Source organism: Gobio gobio, assembly GCF_949357685.1.
Source record: "Gobio gobio genome assembly, chromosome: 7".
Classification (NCBI taxonomy): domain Eukaryota; kingdom Metazoa; phylum Chordata; class Actinopteri; order Cypriniformes; family Gobionidae; genus Gobio; species Gobio gobio.
Window position 1 is genome coordinate 12,760,242 of NC_137103.1, and position 19,809 is coordinate 12,780,050.

Consider the following 19,809-nt stretch of genomic DNA (forward strand, 5'->3'; position numbering starts at 1 on the left):
CAAGAAACGTTGTGTTTTTCCATATAAAGAATCCATGTATAGATTATACACTGTTGTTCAAAAAAAAAAAAAAAAAAAAATTATATATATATAATTTTTTTTTTGAACAACAGTATATATATATATATATATATATATATATATATATATATATTTTTTTTTTTATAATTTATTTTAATGCTGTTTTTTTTAAACATTCTATTAATCAAATAATCCTGAAAAATTGTATCATGGTTTTCTATCACAAAAATATTAAGCAGCACAGCTGTTTTCAACATTGATAATAATAATAATAATAATAATAATAATAAAAAACATTCCCAGAGCATCAAATCATCATATTAGAATAATTTTATTATTATTTTAATATGTAACATTTCACATTACTTCTGTTTTTACTTTATTGTCGATCATATCATATACAAGATTGACAACACAGTAAAAACAGTAATATTATAAATATTACATCTTAAAATAATACAGATCTCTATTTTAATATAGCGAATTGTCTTATTAGGTAAGTAGAAAAGACTTTAAAAATATGAATAGAAGAGTACACAACCAATTTAACGTATTATCCAAGATTTGTAGTGTAAAATGTTGCAAGGTTTTACTGTAAATGTACCCTGATTCAAGATGACAACTAAAAAAAAAATTATGAATTGTGCATTTTCCTCACTAAAACATTCAAATTTTTACAACTGATGCTGAATTGGTAAGTAATGACTTCAACAAAACATTTTTGTCCAATACATTTTGGATGGCTAATCAAATTATTAGCCAAATCAGTTTTGTTAGGTAATCTTATCATTTCTATGTACTTGAATGAAATCATAATTGTCAGAACCAGAAAACATTACAATATAATGGTGTCATAAAACAGTTCTGTAGTGCTGTGCGCGGACTCACCATCAATGCTTCCTCAGAGTTGGTGTCGTACACATCTTTGGCCTTCGTCAGCTCGCAGATCACGTGACCCAGGAGCGACTCCCATGATTTGTCAGAGTTTGGCGTGTTCTGCATATTGAAATAGCATTGAACATCATAAACTAAAGTAAGAAAAGTGCTTTTTACACCGTCCAGACTAGAGTCACTGTCATTGTACTAATTGGATGGAAACACTGTATATCAAAACCTAATGAGCTGACTGTCTAAACAACATTGTTGGCCAGCACAAATGGCTTGACCATTTGAAAGCACCTATACTACCCAATACTGCAGTCTATGAAGGAAGCTTGCTAGGTTTTGAAACACCCTGGGAGTAGTTTTAAAATGTAGTCAGCAATTTGCAAAAGCAATGAAATTTCAGACCGAGATCGAGAGAGAAATGTGAATTAAAGCAGTCTGGCTGATGACAGGAAACCCTTCACATTAGTCCATTTATTTCTCATAAAGCCCCTCTACACCAAAATGTAATGGAATGCAGAAGCATTGCTAATGATCTCTTCTGTGCTAATGAAAACCTCTGAGTGCGATTTATCTGAAGGATTTCCTGTAGTAGCTCCTCACTCTGGGTTATCTGAACACTATTGCCATCACACCCTTAAACAAACAGGATTGAGGGCCAATAACACAATAATAAAATAAGCTTAAAATAATAAAATGAGCTTATCTTAAGGGTCTTAATGTGCAATTTAATCATTATAAAATGGATAGTTCTGCTTTGAAATCTGACTGGATGAGCCACATTGAGCTGCTGTAAAATAAACAATACATGTACCAACACCCATAAGAAAAGATCAGATGAATTCTACATCGCTGCACTGAAAAGCCTGGTTGCTGTCCACCACTTTGCACAAGCAGCTTTAAAACTGTCAGACAAACCTCCTTTTTTTTGGCAAAATCTTTGGTTACACCATATTTTAAGGGGACGCAGTTACATCGTACTTACTAAAATAAGTACTGAGTAATATGAATTAACCGATCAGGCATAACATGACCATTGTGGTCACTCATTAGGGGAAGTGAATAACACTGATTATCTCTTCATCTCGGCACCTGTGGTTGGGATATATTAGGCAGCAAGTGAACATTTTGTCCTCAAAGTTGACATGTTAGAAGCAGGAAAAATGGGCAAGCGTAAGGATTTGAGCGAGTTTGACAAGGGCCAGATTGTGATGGCTAGACGACTGGGTCAGAACACCTCCAAAACTGCAGCTCTTGTGGGCTGTTCCCGGTCTGCAGTGGTCAGTGTCTATCAAAAGTGCTCCAAGGAAGGAACAGTGGAGAACCGGCCACAGGGTCATGGGCGGCCGAGGCTCATTGATGCACGTGGGGAGTGAAGGCTGGCCCGTGTGGTCAAACAGACGAGCTACTGGAGCTCAAACTGCTCAAGAAGTTAATGCTGGTTCTGATAGAAAGGTGTCAGAATACACAGAGCATCTCAGTTTGTTGTGTATGAGGCTGCACAGCCACAGACCAGTCAGGTGCCCATGCTGACCCCTGACCACTGCCAAAAGCTCCAACAGTGGGCAGGAGAGCATCAGAGCTGGACCACGGAGCAGTGGAAGAAGGTGGCCTGATCTGATGAATCACGTTTTATTTTACATCACATGGATGGCCGGGTTACCTGGGGAACACATGGCACCAGGTGCACTGTGGGAAGAAGGCAAGCCGGCGGAGGCAGTGATGCTTTGGGCAATGTTCTGCTGGGAAACCTTGGGTCCTCCATCCATGTGGATGTCATTTTGACACGTGCCACCTACCTAAGCATTGCTGAGACCATGTACAGCCTTTCATGGAAACGGTATTCCCTGGTGGCTGTGGCTCTTTCAGCAGATAATGCGCCGCCACAAAGCAAAAACGGTTCAGGAACAGTTTAAGAAGCACATCAACGAGTTTGAGGTGTTGACTTGACCTCCAAATTCCCCAGATCTCAATCCAATCGAGCATCTGTGGGATGTGCTGAGCAAACAAGTCCGATCCATGGAGGCCCCACCTCGCAACTTACAGGACTTAAAGGATCTGCTGCTAACATCTTGGTGCCAGATACCACAGCACACCTTCAGGGGTCTAGTGGAGTCCATGCCTCGACGGGTCAGGGCTGTTTTGGCAGCAAAAGGGGGACCAACACAATATTAGGTCATAACGTAATAGTAAGTGTATACTTACTATAGAGTTCTGGTTAAGGTTAGGGTGTGGTTTAGGGTTAGTTACTTGTATTTTTACATAATTTACTGTTATTACTATCGTAAATACATTAAGTAACACATGTAGTAACGTGTAACCACCTTAAAATAAAGTGTTATGGAAAATGTGTATAATAAGTGTCCAGAGTTGCTGGTTAATGGAGTTTTATTCATTCCGTTTCCGAAACCAGACAGTAATCTCTAAAAAATGAGAGCATTGGGTCAGACTTGTTATTTGACATAAACTTTCGTACATTTTAAACTTCTGTGATATTTTCTCCATTAAATAAAATGAATGTACAAATATAGTATGTGTTTGGACAGTTTTCATTAACACTAGATCCAAATTTAGGCAATTGTATACATTTTATATAGCCGTATGCTATGACACTGTCAGAAAATTTGAGGAGGATATTTGATGAAGTTCCTTTGTAAACATCCATCTACAGTTGGAGTAAACATCTGTATACCAAGAGCAAATAGGCTTCATCCAAGATATTTGTGCATCTGTTGATTTCATCTTATGTGTGGATTACTTGGTTTTATTTGAAAAACAAAAGGATGCTGAATAGTTTCAACATCTAAATAACGCAAGTAATAAATAATGTAGCCAAAGTTAACTACTTTAAGAAAAAAACTCAAAAAACACATGTATCCTGTTTGACTTCCCGAGTAGATTTCCTCTTGTTATTTCACTAATTTCTCATCTCCTACTGTTATATTTAGTATTGTAACATAACCTGATACAAATGCTTGGGCCTTTTGACTTTTGCACAATGATAAATTATGCATTTAAAGTCATTTATTCCAAAATCAAAGATGGATATTTAGTCTGTCATTTTGTTTGACGGACACAGAGCACCAGCCCTCGTAAAGCGGTAGTCGTGGTTAATCAATCGCCAAAGTCAATTGGCTGATGTATGCCTAAAAAAGCTTGGTGTTTGCTGGATGTGTGATGTGTAGCTCGTTGACCGCACCTTCTTGGCAGCTCCTGTGTTGCTCCAGGCGAGTCTCTCCTCACGGCTGAATCTGATGGACAGAGCGGCCAGAGCCTGTGTGTACTGCAGACTGTACAACACCTTCACCACACACGTGAAGTGCTCTGCAAACAAACACAACACACACAACATGCTTATCATCAACAAACATGTAATATCCCATATTTAAAACGCGTTTAAACACAAAATGGTTGTGAAGGAACCAGAGGAGTCAATATATTGTATATTGACATACATGCTACAGGTCATAGTATTGTGCACATTTGTGTTGTCAAATCCAGCAGTATTGTGGAATATTACTACACTGAACAAAATAAACGCAACACTTTTGTTTTTGCTCTTTTAGCTGAACTCAAAGATCTAAGACTTTTTCTATGTACACAAAAGGCCTATTTCATATCATAAATATATCTGAATGTGTGTTAGTGAGCACTTCTCCTTTGCCGAGATGATCCATCTCCTTACAGGTGTGGCATATCAAGATGCTGATTAGACCGCATGACTATTGGCCCCAGTATACCTCACTGATCTAGTAAAAACATATCAGCCAGCCAGAACACTCCGTTCCTCTGATCATATTTCTCTGGTTACCCCAACATACAGGTATAAAAAGTTTGGAGGCCGGTCATTTAGTGTTCAAGGACCTAAGTTGTGGAATGCACTCCCTGCGCACCTCCGAAACATCACGGTGCTGAGTGTTTTCAAAACTCATCTGAAAACACACTTTTTTAACCAAGCTTTTGACTCTTAGCGCTGGACTTGCTTGGTTGGACTTGTTTTTATGTTGTCGTTTGATGCATGTTTTGGAAAGCGCTTTGTGCACCTTTTGGCTGCTGTAAGGCGCTATATAAATAAAAATTGATTGATTGATTGATTGATATTGCACAGGTGTGCCTTAGGCTGGCCACAATAAAAGGCCACTCTAAAATGCAGTTTTATCACACAGCACAGTGCCACAGATGTCGCAAGTTTTGAGGGAGTGTGCATTTTTAGATTATATATTTTTATTTTAATATATTTTAAAATGTTATGTATTACCGCGATAGTAAATTTAGCATTTTCAGCATCATTACACCAACCAATTTTCAGAGTCACATGATCCTTCAGAAATCATTCTAATATGCTGATTCGATGCTCAAGAAATGTTTTTTTTTATCATCAATTTTGAAAACAGCTGTGCTTTGAACAGTACTGTATATTGAAAATGTATTGTTCAATATATTTCCAGTGAACAAGAACTGGATATGAATATTAAATGTGACCTGATAGCTTGAGACAGTAGGACAATTTGAACTGGACTGGACTTCTGTTCCTCACAACAAATATGCAAGTTTCTACTGTAACTTAAGTCTATGGATAAAACCAGGGAAATAACTAGAATATCATATCTTTTTTTATATAGTAAATTCTTAAACTTTTACTTTGGTCCTCCAAAACATAAAAATGTTGGTTGAATCCTTGAATAAAAGCGTCTGTTCCAATATCAAGATGCACAGAGAGACACCCACTCAAACAGCTCTATAGACGGCAGAGCTTTCAACAGAATCACGGGTCTTTTGTTAAGACACAAAAATCAATCATGTGACTGTGTACAGAAAAAGGACATCTGATTTTTTGGGAGAGGGTAATTAGCCCTTGTGTTCATGTAGCAGGTGTTAAGACCGGTTGTGTGATGAAAAGCCACACACACACGCACAGACAATGACACCCCATTAACATTCCTCACCAGAGACAATGACGCCTCACACACACACACACACCAGTGTCTTTGTGTGACAGCACTAAGCTATTCTCTAACAAATGCACAGCCTGTTTCTGTTCTAACACGAGCTTTATTGTCTTCAGACTGATGGACCCAAATCGATCCTCTACTCACAATGACAAAACCCATGATGCTTATTTGAGAGTCGATCAATGATTAGTGATCAACCAAGACAGTCCTGGCCCATCTAAAGACTAAACTCACAAGTGGAGGGTAGAGTGTGTGAGGGGAAAGAGGAAGATGTTTTTCTTAAGTGCTGCACATCTACTGCAGCAAAGAGCATCATAGTCATTTCCTCTCATGTGTTTTCTGCAGGTTGGCCTTGTGCATCACAACTGACGACATTCTCATGATCGAGTGTGTGAGTGGAGTTTCAGATTAAAATGCATAGAAACACTTTGCAAAAGGGAATACAATGATACAATAAAAACAATACTTTAAACTTCACTGCCTCTGGCTTGCTCATTGAGGCATTAAAGCATTATGTGCTGACTTTCCAGAAGCTCCCTGTTTAAACTACTTCTAGATGGGCGATATGATCAAAATCTTTACCAAGATACAAGTCATTTTAAAATAAAATCTGTACCAAAATGGAGTTGGGTATCGAGAACGGGTTCCAAATTTGATAAGACACGCTGTAGATTTGATAAGACACGCATTTCCATCCTGTTTTTCGATTCCTGTGTGCGCATTTTATTGTGATTTTAAACCATTCGTGCAATCAGAACTCAATTTGGCACTAGGGTTGGGTACCTATATAACCGGTGTGTAACCGGACCAAATCAGAACGCAGATTTCGGAGCCACTTAAATTCAAACGTGCTTTCGCCGAGCCAGAGTCGCCCTCAGCGCTTGTCACATATCACAACTATTCACTGTTTTCAACCACATCATGTTTATTTTAGGTTTCAGACATTTAAATGCACATAAGTACTAGCAAAACATGTTTTAACAATACTATGGAAGTGGCAATAACAATCCTTAGCAACAATCTAAGCAACAATCCTTTAGCCTGAAAATAGGCTAACTTCTGTCAACATAACCAATAGAGACAGAGCGACACGCGTCATAATCTGAAGACCACGCCCACCTTGGGGGGGACACAATCAAACCGTCTCCATTGACTTTGCATTGCGGGAGGCTGCCTCCTTGTCATTTCGGACTTATTACAAAAAACTGAACAATGTATAAAAGCTGATATGTGACAAAGTGAACTGCAAAAAAGCTAAACAAAACCCAGAGGCAAAAACCCAGACGTTTTTATAAGCTGTTGACCCAAAAAACGAGCGTTTAAGGACAAAAAAGTGGATTCAGGCCATTGAGACAGAGCGCTACAGGTCATATTACACTGAGAACTACGGCGACTAGAGGGGAATGTAATCAACGACAGGAAATATCATATATAAAACGGACATTTGGATATTTGACTTAACAGTGACAAAATTTACTGCACACAGACATATACTGAGACATACTGAGTGTCAGGATCCCAAAATTTACCCATTCATCCTGCTGAAGCGTCACTTCGTATTGCCTGTATCCACTTTTATCTTCTTAAACGCTCGTTTTTTTGGGTCGACAGCTTATAAAAACTTATTTCTGTGTTTTTTAGCTTGTTTGCTGTACACCTTGTCACATATCAGCTTTTATACATTGTTGTTTTTTGTTATAACTCCGAAATGACAATGAGGCAGCCTCCCGCAATGCAAAGTCAATGGAGAGCGTTGGATTGTTTTCCCCCCCGGTGTGGGCATGGCCTAAATACGGTCTGTCTCTATGTGACAACCTGCTTGCACAGGGAGCTGGGGACTATTTTCAGACGCTGTGTAATATCATTGCGCCGCTGCACCCATGGAACGGCAGTTCCTTGATTATTGCGCAGGAATGAGAGTATAGTTCCTAGCCATATCGGCCTAGAAAATCACAACTTTTCATTTTCCGTCGGTCTTAGTACACGATATAACTACAGAAGAGTCAAGTTATAAATAGGAAAAATATTGGAACTCTTTGGTCATTTTTTGAGCAAGATGCTAATGGTCTAATCAGATTCAATAATCTATACTAAGCTATGCTAAAAGTGCTACCGCCAGACCCGGAGATCGGCTGAATGGATTCGAAAACGGTAAAACTCAACTGTTTAACTCTAGGGGAGCTGGAAAATGAGCCCATTTTCAAAAATAGTGGCGTGTTCCTTTAAGCATGAAGGTGGTACTTCAAATTGGAGTTAATGTTATGGTAGAAATGCCTTCAACTAATTCTTGAATTCAGTTTTTGTGATTTCATGTTACTGTTTGTGTGTGTCTGTGTTACCTTTGCGTAAAGGCTGAGGCATGGTGAGGATGAAGATGATGAGGAGGGACGGGACGTCTCTGAAGAGCATGGGCACCTCAGGACGTTCATCATCACAGAACCTGCACACAAAACACGGAATCATACAACAGTACAACACTGGAGAAACACACAAACTCATGATCACTATAAACAAAGAGCAGGCATCGAAAACATATAAACAGCATTTTTTTTTTTACTTGGGTGCATGATACTATCTAGCCCACACAACAGCACAACTTAAATCATTATGTAAAAGCAGAACCATCACTGTGGGCGAATATTCACGAGGCTTCAAATCCTTTCAATGGAATTGTACTGTAAATGTACAGTAGGTAGGCAGGTGACATAAAGGCCAAGACCGCAACGAAAATATAAAAGAAAACAGAAAATGTATTTTCTTGTATTTAAAACTATTTGATTGTGTGGGACTGAGCGCTGTCCATTAGTGCAGAAATCTGAACTGAGCTTTTGTGCACAGTGTCCCCGAATGGTGTTTGGACACGGACACACATGGACGCACGCACACGTTGTTTTCTCATGTTTTATGGGGAGTTTCCATAGACAATGATTTTTATACTGTACAGAAAACATTTTTACATTTTTTAAATTAGTATGATTTATAAGCGGTTTTCCTCATGGGGATTAAAAAAAGGATTTTAAATATTTCCATCTTTGTAGGGATATTTTGTCCCCGTAATGTAGGGTTTACCAGGACAGACAGACATGTTTTATGGGGACTTTCCATAGACGTGGTGATTTTTTTGATACTGTACAACCTAAACTATATTGCCAAATGTATTTGGACAGCCTTCCAAATCCAATCACTTCCATGGCCAAATCAATGCAGGCATGCAGACGCTTATACAAACATTTGTGAAAGAATGTGTTGCTCTCAGGAGCTCAGTGAACTCAGACGTGGTGTTGGATAGGTGGCCACCTGTGCAATAAGTCCATTCGTGAAATTTCTCACTAAATATTCCACAGTCAACAGTTATTGGTATTATAACAAAGTGGAAGCAATTGGGAACAACAGCAACTCAACCACGAAGTGGTAAAATCACAGAGCGGGGTCAGCGCATGCTGAGGTGCACAGTGCGCAGAAGTTGCCAACTTTCTGCAGAGTCAACAGCTCCAGACCTCCAAACTTCATGAGGCCTTCAGATTAGCTCAAGAACAGTGCGTAGAGCTTCATGGAATGGGTTTCAATGGCCGAGCAGCTCATCCAAGCCTTACATCACCAAGTGCAATGCAAAGCGTGGGATGCAGTGGGGTAAAGCACGCCACCACTGGACTCTAGAGCAGAGGAGACGTGTTCTCTGGAGTGACCAATCACGCTTCTCCAATGGGCGAGTCTGGGGTTAGCGGTTGCCAGGAGAACGGTTCTTGCCTGACTGCATTGTGCCGTGTGTAAAGTTTGGTGGAGGGGGGATTATGGTGTGGGGTTGTTTTTCAGGGGTTGGGCTTGGCCCCTTAGTTCCAGTGAAAGGAACTCTTAATGCTTCAGCTTACCAAGACATTTTGGACAATTTCATGCTCCCAACTTTGTGGGAACAGTTTGGGAATGACCTCTTCCTGTTCCAACATGACTGCACCAGCGCACAAAGCAAGGTCCATAAAGACATGGATGAGCGAGTTTGGTGTGGAGGAACTTGACTGGCCTACACAGAGTCCTGACCTCAACCCGATTGAACACCTTTGGGATGAATTAGAGCGGAGACTGAGAGCCAGACCTTCTCGTCCAATATCAGTGCCTGACCTCACAAATGCGCTTCTAGAAGAATGGTCAAAAATCCCCATGAACACACTCCTAAACCTTGTGGAAAGCCTCCCAGAAGAGTTGAAGCTGTTATAGCTGCAAAGGGTGGGCCAACTCAATATTAAACCGGATTAAGAATGGGATGTCATTAAAAGTCATGTGCATGTGAAGGCAGGCGTCCCAAAACTTTTGGCAATATAGTGTAAATGCTCTCTCTTAACCCTATCCATACCCATTACAGAAAACGTTCTGCAATTTTACATTTTCAAAAAACAAACAAACAAATAAAATGGAATAAAATTAATGAATGAACAAATTAAATGCACGTCTTCACATTTGATGATGAATCAAAATGTAAAACAAAGCAAAAGACTGACAGCACAAGCACATTTTCTGATTTGTTCATTTAGTGGATAACGTTCACAGTTAATGTAATTATCTGTGTCTGCTTTTCCTTATACTTGAGAAGAACTAAACACCAGCAGCTGAGTAAAAACATTGAGCAAAACGTTCTGAGAAAAGCTTGTGCAGCATTCGAGTGCAGATGACACTTTCATATTCTGCAACCAGAACGCAATGACATTCAGTGACTTTACTGTCCAAACACAAGCCTCAGATCGTCTTTTTTTCTGTTTGACAAGTGATTGCGGGCAGGCAGAAACAAGGAAAAAGGGGTGGTTTTATTCTAATGGCTGTATTAATAGCTCAGCGGAAGTGCCTGAGGGTTGTAGTGACAGAGTTTTCCTTCAAAAGCCCCTAACAAGGTATTTATAACCACAGCTGCTTCCCCTCTGAGTCGGAGTCCAGCCCGGCTAACGGTCCTCAGAGACGCACAGGTGAGAACCCTGTCTTACCGCCCAAACGCAGGAGAAATGAGGCCATTTAACCAGACCGACAGTGTTAAGTGCCTTTTAAACAGGAGACATGATGAGCGCTAACCTCCACACTGCCATAAACCCTCAAAATAAATTTGCAGCACTCATGAAATGTAGTGCTGCACGCCATAATTTGCGAAATGCAGCCGTTATTGGTATCTATGGAAACCCCATTTGCTCTAGTCTCTCTCTCTCTCTCTCTCTCTCTCTCTCTCTCTCTCTCTCTCTCTCTCACAAAAAGATGCAGCAGCAGTCGAGAGACAACACCATAAAAAGCCAAAGAGAGTAACAATACTTCTTTTAGCCTTTTTGAAATAAAATACCATTTATAGCAAAAACAGAAAAACCTCATGTGTATGTGTATCAGCGTTATCAACATCCAGTCATGTTTGAGATTCATTAGAAGAACAACCTCAAGAGTCATCTGTTTGTGAATCAGACTTCACTGGTCCCATAGTTTTTTTTGTTAAACTTTGTGAATAAAAAAATAGTGATTTTGTAATTAAAGGGATAGTTCACCCAAAAATGAAAATTAGCCCATGATTTACTCCTTAAAGGTCCCATGGCATGGCATTTTTCTATTATTTTATAATGTTTCCTGAGCTGTACTTATCTTGTTAGTATGACTTTTACATCATAAAATGTCATAATTTAGAAATAAAAGGCATTTTTTCTATACTGCTGTTTGCCCTGTGGCTGAATGCCCTGCTTCAAGAGGCGTGTCTGCTGTGAGACTTCAGTAAAAACACCCACTGTTGTGATTGGCTGACATCTTTGCATTTTATATGAGCGGAGGGGGCGTGGTTTATCGAGGCACGAGCAGGCACGAGTCTGCCAGGGAGACGGATGGACCTGAGTTCACTTCACATCAGTTCTCAGCATGTCTGAACTGTTTTAGTTACAGCATATACTTTAGGTTATTAGTCTATTTCTAGTCGGAGGGGCTGTCACTCATGTCAGAAAGTTAGTAACTTTAGTAAATTATGGATCAGCGCTGACTGGAGACGCGAACCGTTTAGAACGATTCAGTCCGATTTGGTGAACTGATTCGGTTCACTAAAAAGAACTGGTTCAAAAGAAAGATCGTTCGCGAACCGGACATCACTAATGTACCAGAGACTGAGCTCAGCGATTGCTAACAAAGTTATTTATAGTAACTACTGAGTTATGAGAGCGCTGTCAGTCAGCGCGAGTTTATTGTGTTTGTATCTGAGAGTTCTGAATAAACAGTCACACCGAGTCCGTCTCTTCATCATTATTCTACCAACTTTGTAACACATGCAAAGTACCATTACAGCTGTCGAGATGAACGAGTTAAAAGTAAGTGTTGATAATAGCATTATTTTTTAAAATAAAATAAAAGCGTCAGTGACGCGCGTTGAGTACACAGCGCAAACAAAGACACAACAGCAGTAATCGGATGTAATCCAGTTTATTGTGGGGCTAGGCTGGCTAGCCCGGATATGCTCAAGCTTACCCCCCTTCTGCTTAATCTCACGCCGCGTTTGGTGCCTCCGCTGTGGGCCAGATGCAGTACTGTGGGTCGGGGATGTTGAAGGCCGAGCTTCAGCGTGTGTGAGGTTTATCTCTGCTGATGTTGAGCAGAAACTCATGACTGTATGCACATTTTAGAACCGATAGACGCGACGAGGACGTACAAAAACACTGACTCACAAGATATAAAACACGAAAACACCGTTCTGTCTGGAGAGAGAGAAGCCGCATTGTGTGCACGAATAATAAATAATTAGCTACACATCAGAAATCACTGATCACAGATCAGAAGGAACTGAAAAAAGACTTCTGTTTTCATTTGTACATCCAAACACTGAGAAACTGCCAGCGTTCACTCGTTCACAAGCAATGATGCAATGATCTCTCGACGAGCGTTTGCATGGGCGTGCCAGATTCTCTGGGGGGAGGAAACCGTGCCTGCTTGGACGTCAAACCAGGAGACTTCAGGATTGGCTAGTCTGGCCTGTCATTTTCTCAAAGGCAGAGAAAGACAGCCACAACTCGGGTTTACACCGATCAACATTTCTATCCACTTGGGGACAATATTCAGGCTAGGGGAACTCATATTAATGTTGAAAAACCTCATAAAATGAAAATTTCATGCCATGGGACCTTTAAGTCATCCTAGGTGTATATGACTTTCTTCGTTCAGATGAATACAATCTGAGTTATATTAAAAATGTCCTGACTCCTGATGGATGAATGCACTTTTATGATGGATAGATGCACTTTTATGATGGATAAATTTCATAATTACAGCAACTTCTCTGATTGATGGATCTCTCTTCAGGATTGTTTGTGTGTGTGTGTGTGTGTGTGTGTGTGTGTGTGTGTGTGTGTGGGGACTGGTAATCCCTATGTTATGGAGACAAAATGTCCCCAAAAAGATGGCAATATCCGAAATCCTCATCCTTGTGGGGACATTTTTAGGTCCCCATGAGGAAAACATCTTATAAATCAGACTAAGTGATGTTTTTAGAAAATGTAAAAATGCAGGATGGCTCCTGTGATGGGTAGGTTTAGGGGCAGGGACAGTGTAGGGGGATAGAATATACGGTATGTACGGTATAAAAACCATTACGCCTATGGAAAGTCCCCATAAAACATGAAAACCCAACGTGTGTGTGTGTGTGTGTGTGTGTGTGTGTGTGTGTGTGTGTGTGTGTGTGTGTGTGTGTGTGTGTAGGTTTGGCTATACTTGCGAGGGCCAAATGTCCTCACTTATATAGTGAAATCTTTTGACAACCGACTAGTGAGGTCATTTTCCTGGTCTTATAAAAGGCTTATAAATCGAGATTAGGCTTAAAACATACATTTTAAACAAAAATATCTGTGATGTGTAGGTTAAACATCATTAACCTAATATAAAATCAATGGAAGTCTATGAAATGTCCTCACTAATATAGTGAAGCAAACGTGAGCGTGCGTGTGTGTGAGCGTGCGTGTGTGCGTGTGTGTGTGTGTGTGTGTACTCACTCGGTCTCTCTGCTGTGCGTGTTCTGAGTGAGTCTGGTCCAGGGGTTGTATGCTGAATCTATGCTGTAGAGACGCATGTGCATGGCCAGCACATGAAACAGCTGATCTGAAACACACAATGCACACACACGCATGTTAGTGAGTGTGCAACGTGACAAATGTAGCATAGGAGGAAGTGACAGATATTAAACGTGTCCTTTTACACACAGATCAATGCCTTCACACATGCTGTTTCCAGCAGAAGCAAAGCCCGATGAGCCTGCCACAGACACAGAGAAACGGAGAGGAGATCATTTTGAACACAGGAATATGTAGCAGAAGTTTTTCTAATCATGCACGTGACAGAAATTCTCTGTAAGGAAGAATTGTGTAGCATGATGTTGTTTTCCTACCAATATGCATATGACAAGTTCTCTATAAGACATCTATTTTGAACAACAAGTTTCTCTATGTTTCCACTGATGCATGTGTCTAAGGGCATATTGTGCTGTGTGTGCAAGCACGACGTATAATATATATATATATATATATATATTTTAGGGATGCACCGATATGAACATTTTGGCCGATACCGATAACCGATAATTCTTAATATTTGAAAGCCGATAACCGATATATTGGCCGATAAATCTAAATACAAATTTTAATAAACTCTGAGAGCCTGATTACAAAAACAAAAGGCTCACCATTAAAAGCCATGTCCCAAACACTTCAACATAAATCAAACCTCTACACTACAGTAGCCTATTTGAACCAGTGTGAGATTCCTTACCTTTTCAAATTAATTTTACACTCCTATGGCCAATTTTTTTTTTTAACACTTTACAATAAGGTTTAATTTTTGTTAGTATTAGTTAACCAACAATGAATGAACAATACTTCAACAGGATTTATTAATTTTAGTTCATGTTAATCTCAACATATTCAGACCCAAAGTTGTTTCTTTTAACATTAGGTATGAACTGTGAATGGACTGTTACAAAACACAAACATTTTATTACTAAAAGAAACAAAAGGTTATTGCTCTCTGTTTGTTCGTGATAGTTAATGCATTAATAAAATGAGACCTTATTTGTAAAATGTTACCAAAAATTAAATTGTCTAAAAAATAAAAATAATATACCTAAATAATGCAAACAAGTAATTGAACAGCATTACTTGGGCTGCATAATAAAGAATCAGAATGCAAGTGCATGAAATAACCTCCGCACAGACGATAAAGAAATGGTTTTAATCAAACCATATTGTTGATGGAAATGATACGAGAACAATAAAAGTGCTAATTATAAAAAATAATGCTTCTGTGTTTTTGAAAAAAAAAAAAAAAGTTTAAAATTACAGTAATAGTAAACATCTGTAATATTAGTCTAGTCTATTAGGAATAATGTTGCTGTTTGAGAGCGCGCTGAAGCTGGAGAGAATGAACGAACAACCATAAACTGAAGCGCTTAGAAGTTTAATTAACAACTAAACGCATCATATATGAGAACAATCAGATATTTATACAAAATAAATATAATATTACAACTTATATTAGCACAAAATCACGCATAGGTGAAGGGTTATAACTCCAGTGGATGCTCTTCCCCTGTTTGAGAGCGTGCTGAAACTTAAGATGATCACCGGTACAGTGAAGCACTGCGGGTTATTGACTTAACCAAACACATCCTATATGACTTTAATCAGATGTTTATACTACAAAAACGTAATATTACGACTTACATATGCTTAAAATGACGCGAATGCACAAGCGAACTTGACTGTGCTGGTCAGAATGCGTTGTTGACGCTTCCCACAACAGCGCGCTGAAAAACAACTAAACCCAGAGAATTCACTACGTTTTATAACAGAAATATTCTCATTGCAGTGTTATGTATAGGACAGTCCCAGTAGTTATTAATGCTGTGCATTTCTGTTTGAAATGCGCGCGCCGGTACAATGAAGTGCTTTACTGCATCGTTAATTAACTCAACCAAACGCATCCTATATGGGATTATATACACAAAATAATAAATATAATATTACAACTTACAATGGCACAAAAGGCTGTGAATGCACAAGCAAACTTGACTGTGCTCGTCATGAAGGTGTAACTCCGTGGGCGCGCGCTGAAGCTAAAGACCGGTACAATGAAGTGCTTTACTGCATCGTTTATTAACTCCACCAAACGCATCCTATATGATATTACATGCACAGAATAATAATAAATATAATATTACAACTTACAATGGCACAAAAGGCTGTGAATGCACAAGCGAACTTGACTGTGCTCGTCATGAAGGTGCAACTCCGCACTCTTCCCTCAACAAACGCGCTGAAACACAACGCTCTTTTACAGCCTATTCTATTCTCATAATCATTTTATGTAGATTATAGAAGACTTGCGCTGCACATGTTGCACATAACTGTATTTTCCTTTTCGAAGTGATTCCAAACATATTTAGAGCAATTCAAACCCATCATGGTGGACAGCGTGTCCGTCTCAGCTGAAGGAAATAATACATTATCTATCGGCTTGACTATATCGGTCAAATTTTCTTATTGGACCGATAACGATAACATCAAAAATAATCATTTATCGGCCAATAACGATATGTTGCCGATATATCGTGGATCCCTAATATATATATATATATATATATATATATATATATATATATATATATATATATATATATATATATATATATATATATATATATATATATAAAAACAACCTGTTTTTCTGGTAATGTAAGACTGATTTGTTTTCTACAACATGGAATAACATCCGTGAATGTCACTCACAAACATTACTAATCTATTTGTTACATTTATATAGCGCTTTCTAGGTACTCAAAGCGCTTTACATATAGAAGGGGGGAATCTCCACAACCACCACCAATGTGCAGCACCACCTGGATGATGCGACGGCAGCCATATTGTGCCAGAACGCCAACCACACACACCAGCTGATTGGTGGAGAGGAGAGAGAGATGAAGCGAATCAGATGGGGATGATTAGGAGGCCATGATGGACCGAGGCCAATGGGCAAACTTGGCCAGGAAGCCGGGGTTACACTCCTACTCTTTTTTCCGAAGGACATCCTGGTATTTTTAATGACCACAGAGAGTCAGGAGTCAGGACCTTGGTTTAAGGTCTCATCCGAAGGACGAGGCAACCACTTTTATGAACGCCCACTAGCAACCTCACCGCCAGCCACTGGCGACACGCAGAAACAAAGTCACTAGTAGTGTGAATGCAGCTTTAGAAGGCCAGTGGAGTTCATCATAACATCGTAATATACATCAAATAGATAATTAAACCAGTAAATTGCTAAAGGTCATTTTAAAAAGGTACTAATTCTTCATATCAACAGAAAAATATAAGCTGGCTTCTCTAGAGACTCCCCTGCGTCAGAGAATAGTTGATGATATGCTAAAGCACGCCCACACTTTGATATGATTGGTTACAAGGTAGTTTATGACAACAGAAACACTGGTGATTTCGAACTGTGTTTTTGAAAATTTGCATATGGTTTGTCTTAAAGCATGTTAAAAACACCACAGACATTTAAACAGCATTTTTAAAAACTTGATTTTACAATATTTTCTATTGTAAAATCTTTGAAAATGTCATTTATTCCTGTGATCACAGCTGAATTTTCAGCATCATTACTCCAGTCTTCAGTGACACATGATCCTTCAGAAATCATTCTCATATGATGATTTGATGCTCAAGAATATATATATTTTTTTATCAATGTTGAAAACAGCTGCATAATATTTTTTTGAAAGCCAAGATAGAAAAATGTATGTTATAATTGTTTTCCCAACATGCCTAAGAGATGCTGGAGCCAGACTGAAACTTAAACTGGCCGCACACACTCATCATTCACTCGAAAAATGGAAGTTCATTAACCTACTTCTGTGAGCAGTCCATCTAGCGTAGGTGACTGCTGCAACGTCATGTGATTTAGTCAAATAATAACTGACATTTACACTATTTCAGCCTTTAACTACTAACTGTTTCTCCTCTGATACGCAACAAAAGATGTGACGTCTGCCTCAGTCTCCGTCTGCTTTTACAGGATTCTGTGTAGACAGGAAGCCAGATGTGTATTATTACCAGAAACAAAACACCAGCAACATTCACGAAGCAGGCTCATCTACAGACTCATGATAGAGCAATAGCACCACCTATAGGCGACTGAGTGAGGGGATCATTTTATCCCTTCTTTCTTAAAGCACGTTTAATGAAAATTTGAGAGAACTGCTTAGAAAACCTATTGGTTGATTGAGTGTGAAATGAAATTTTCAACAAAACCCTTCTCACAGTTACAGCAGAGGGAGGAACGTTTACACAGGAGAGCGCTTTTGCGTTAAGTCTGCACTATTGTTTGAAGTGTGAAGTGAAGTGTGTCCATTTATATTCGCATCAACAGATGTCTTTGAAAAAACAGTGAGGTGTGATGCTACAGCCAGTGTCTCACACCATGAGCAACGCGTGTCAAGTTCAAAATCACTTCTGTTCAAAAATTTGGGGTTCAAAAGATAAGAAAGGATTCAGGAAGGATGCATTAAATTGATTTATAATGTTACAAAAGATTTCTATTTCAAATAAATGTGGTTCCCTTGAGCTTTCTATTTAAAAAATAATACTGAAATACATCACGGTTTCCACAAAAATATTAAGCAGCACAACTGTTTTCAACATTGATAATAACAAGAAATGTTTCGTAAGCAGCAAATTAGAATGATTTCTGAAGGATCATGTGACACTGAAGACTGGAGTAATGATGCTGAATATTCAGCTTTGACATCAGAGGAATATAAATCGATTCAATATTCATTATTTTGGATATATATCAGGTACAACACATGGCAAACTTTCTCAAGGAAAACAAATCTCTCAACTAATGCTGTAAACTGGGAGTCAGTTGTAGCCTAATATTGAAGGTAAAAATTACACTCAATTATGTTTTTTTTTTAAATGGTGGCCGTCATAACTTGCCAGATTAAATCAAACATGCATTAAATATTGAAGAACATTATTAAAATGAATATGTAATATGGTGCATATAGTTAGCAAAATGTTCCTCTCTAGAGTTAATGTTTCTAGCTGACTATTGAGTTCATGGTCACTGAATGTTTTTCCTGAGGTAAATGTGACGTTACATGATATTTGTTTACAAGCTGTTAAACTGACGTTGAAACACTGATTGAGCGATTCCATGTGACATGATACGGATTTCGGTAAGTTGTACTGTATCTTTTAACACACTTCAGATGTTCATTCATGTTTATTTCGCGCTGTGACTGGTATTAAAGCGGAGGAGTTGATCAGTTAATGTGCCGCTTCTCTTGAGCTTCGCCAGAGCGATCGCACACCACAGCGCCAAAACAGTATGCTTTTGAATTTCGTAATAAAATGGACGTAATTTGAAATCTGAGACTTTGTTTCATATCAATAGTAACAAAGCAAAAAGATAACTGATTTATTGGACAGGATACGCGCTACATTCATTCAGCAACTGAAAACAGGATAACTAATCGATTCTTGGGATTAAACAATCTATATCGGTTCATAAAAATGAGAATCGATTAAAAATGAGAAATCCATATTTCTTACCCAGCCCTAAATGTGACTGTTTCCCCTATATTTCTCTGCATCAAATAAACATAGCCTTGGGTGAGCATAAGAGATCCTTTCAAAAACATTGGAAAATCTGAGCTTTTGAATGTTAGTATAACGACCACAACTTTTTATTTAAAAAAAAAAAAAAATCACTAATTTATGAATAACTACAAAGTTATCAGCTCACCATCTTGATGACAACTTTGGGAGTCTCAAAAACACATTTTCAGGCTGGTTCATTCAACAGTAAAACTATCATAAATTACTCAAACATAAAGACGGGTATTGAAGGATCTTCCATTCTTTTTACGACTGTCCCGTCTCCTTTCCTAATGTCTCAAGCAACTAGCAAC

The 19,809-nt window shown here is 38.8% G+C and overlaps 1 protein-coding gene across 7 annotated transcripts in view; it reads right to left on the bottom strand.

The window, feature by feature from the left end:
• Positions 1-19,809, bottom strand: part of ubr3 (ubiquitin protein ligase E3 component n-recognin 3) — a 125,934-nt gene that overhangs the window by 11,930 nt on the left and 94,195 nt on the right. For 6 of the 7 annotated variants that reach the window (XM_079822063.1, XM_079822064.1, XM_079822062.1 and 3 more), the window contains 4 exons: positions 13,841-13,946; positions 8,198-8,298; positions 4,106-4,230; positions 910-1,017 (listed from right to left, as the gene is read on the bottom strand). In XM_079822063.1, the coding sequence (XP_079678189.1) occupies positions 910-1,017; positions 4,106-4,230; positions 8,198-8,298; positions 13,841-13,946 (440 nt within the window). The remainder of the gene's footprint in view (positions 1-909; positions 1,018-4,105; positions 4,231-8,197; positions 8,299-13,840; positions 13,947-19,809) is intronic. The other variant, XR_013816914.1, reaches the window with a different exon arrangement.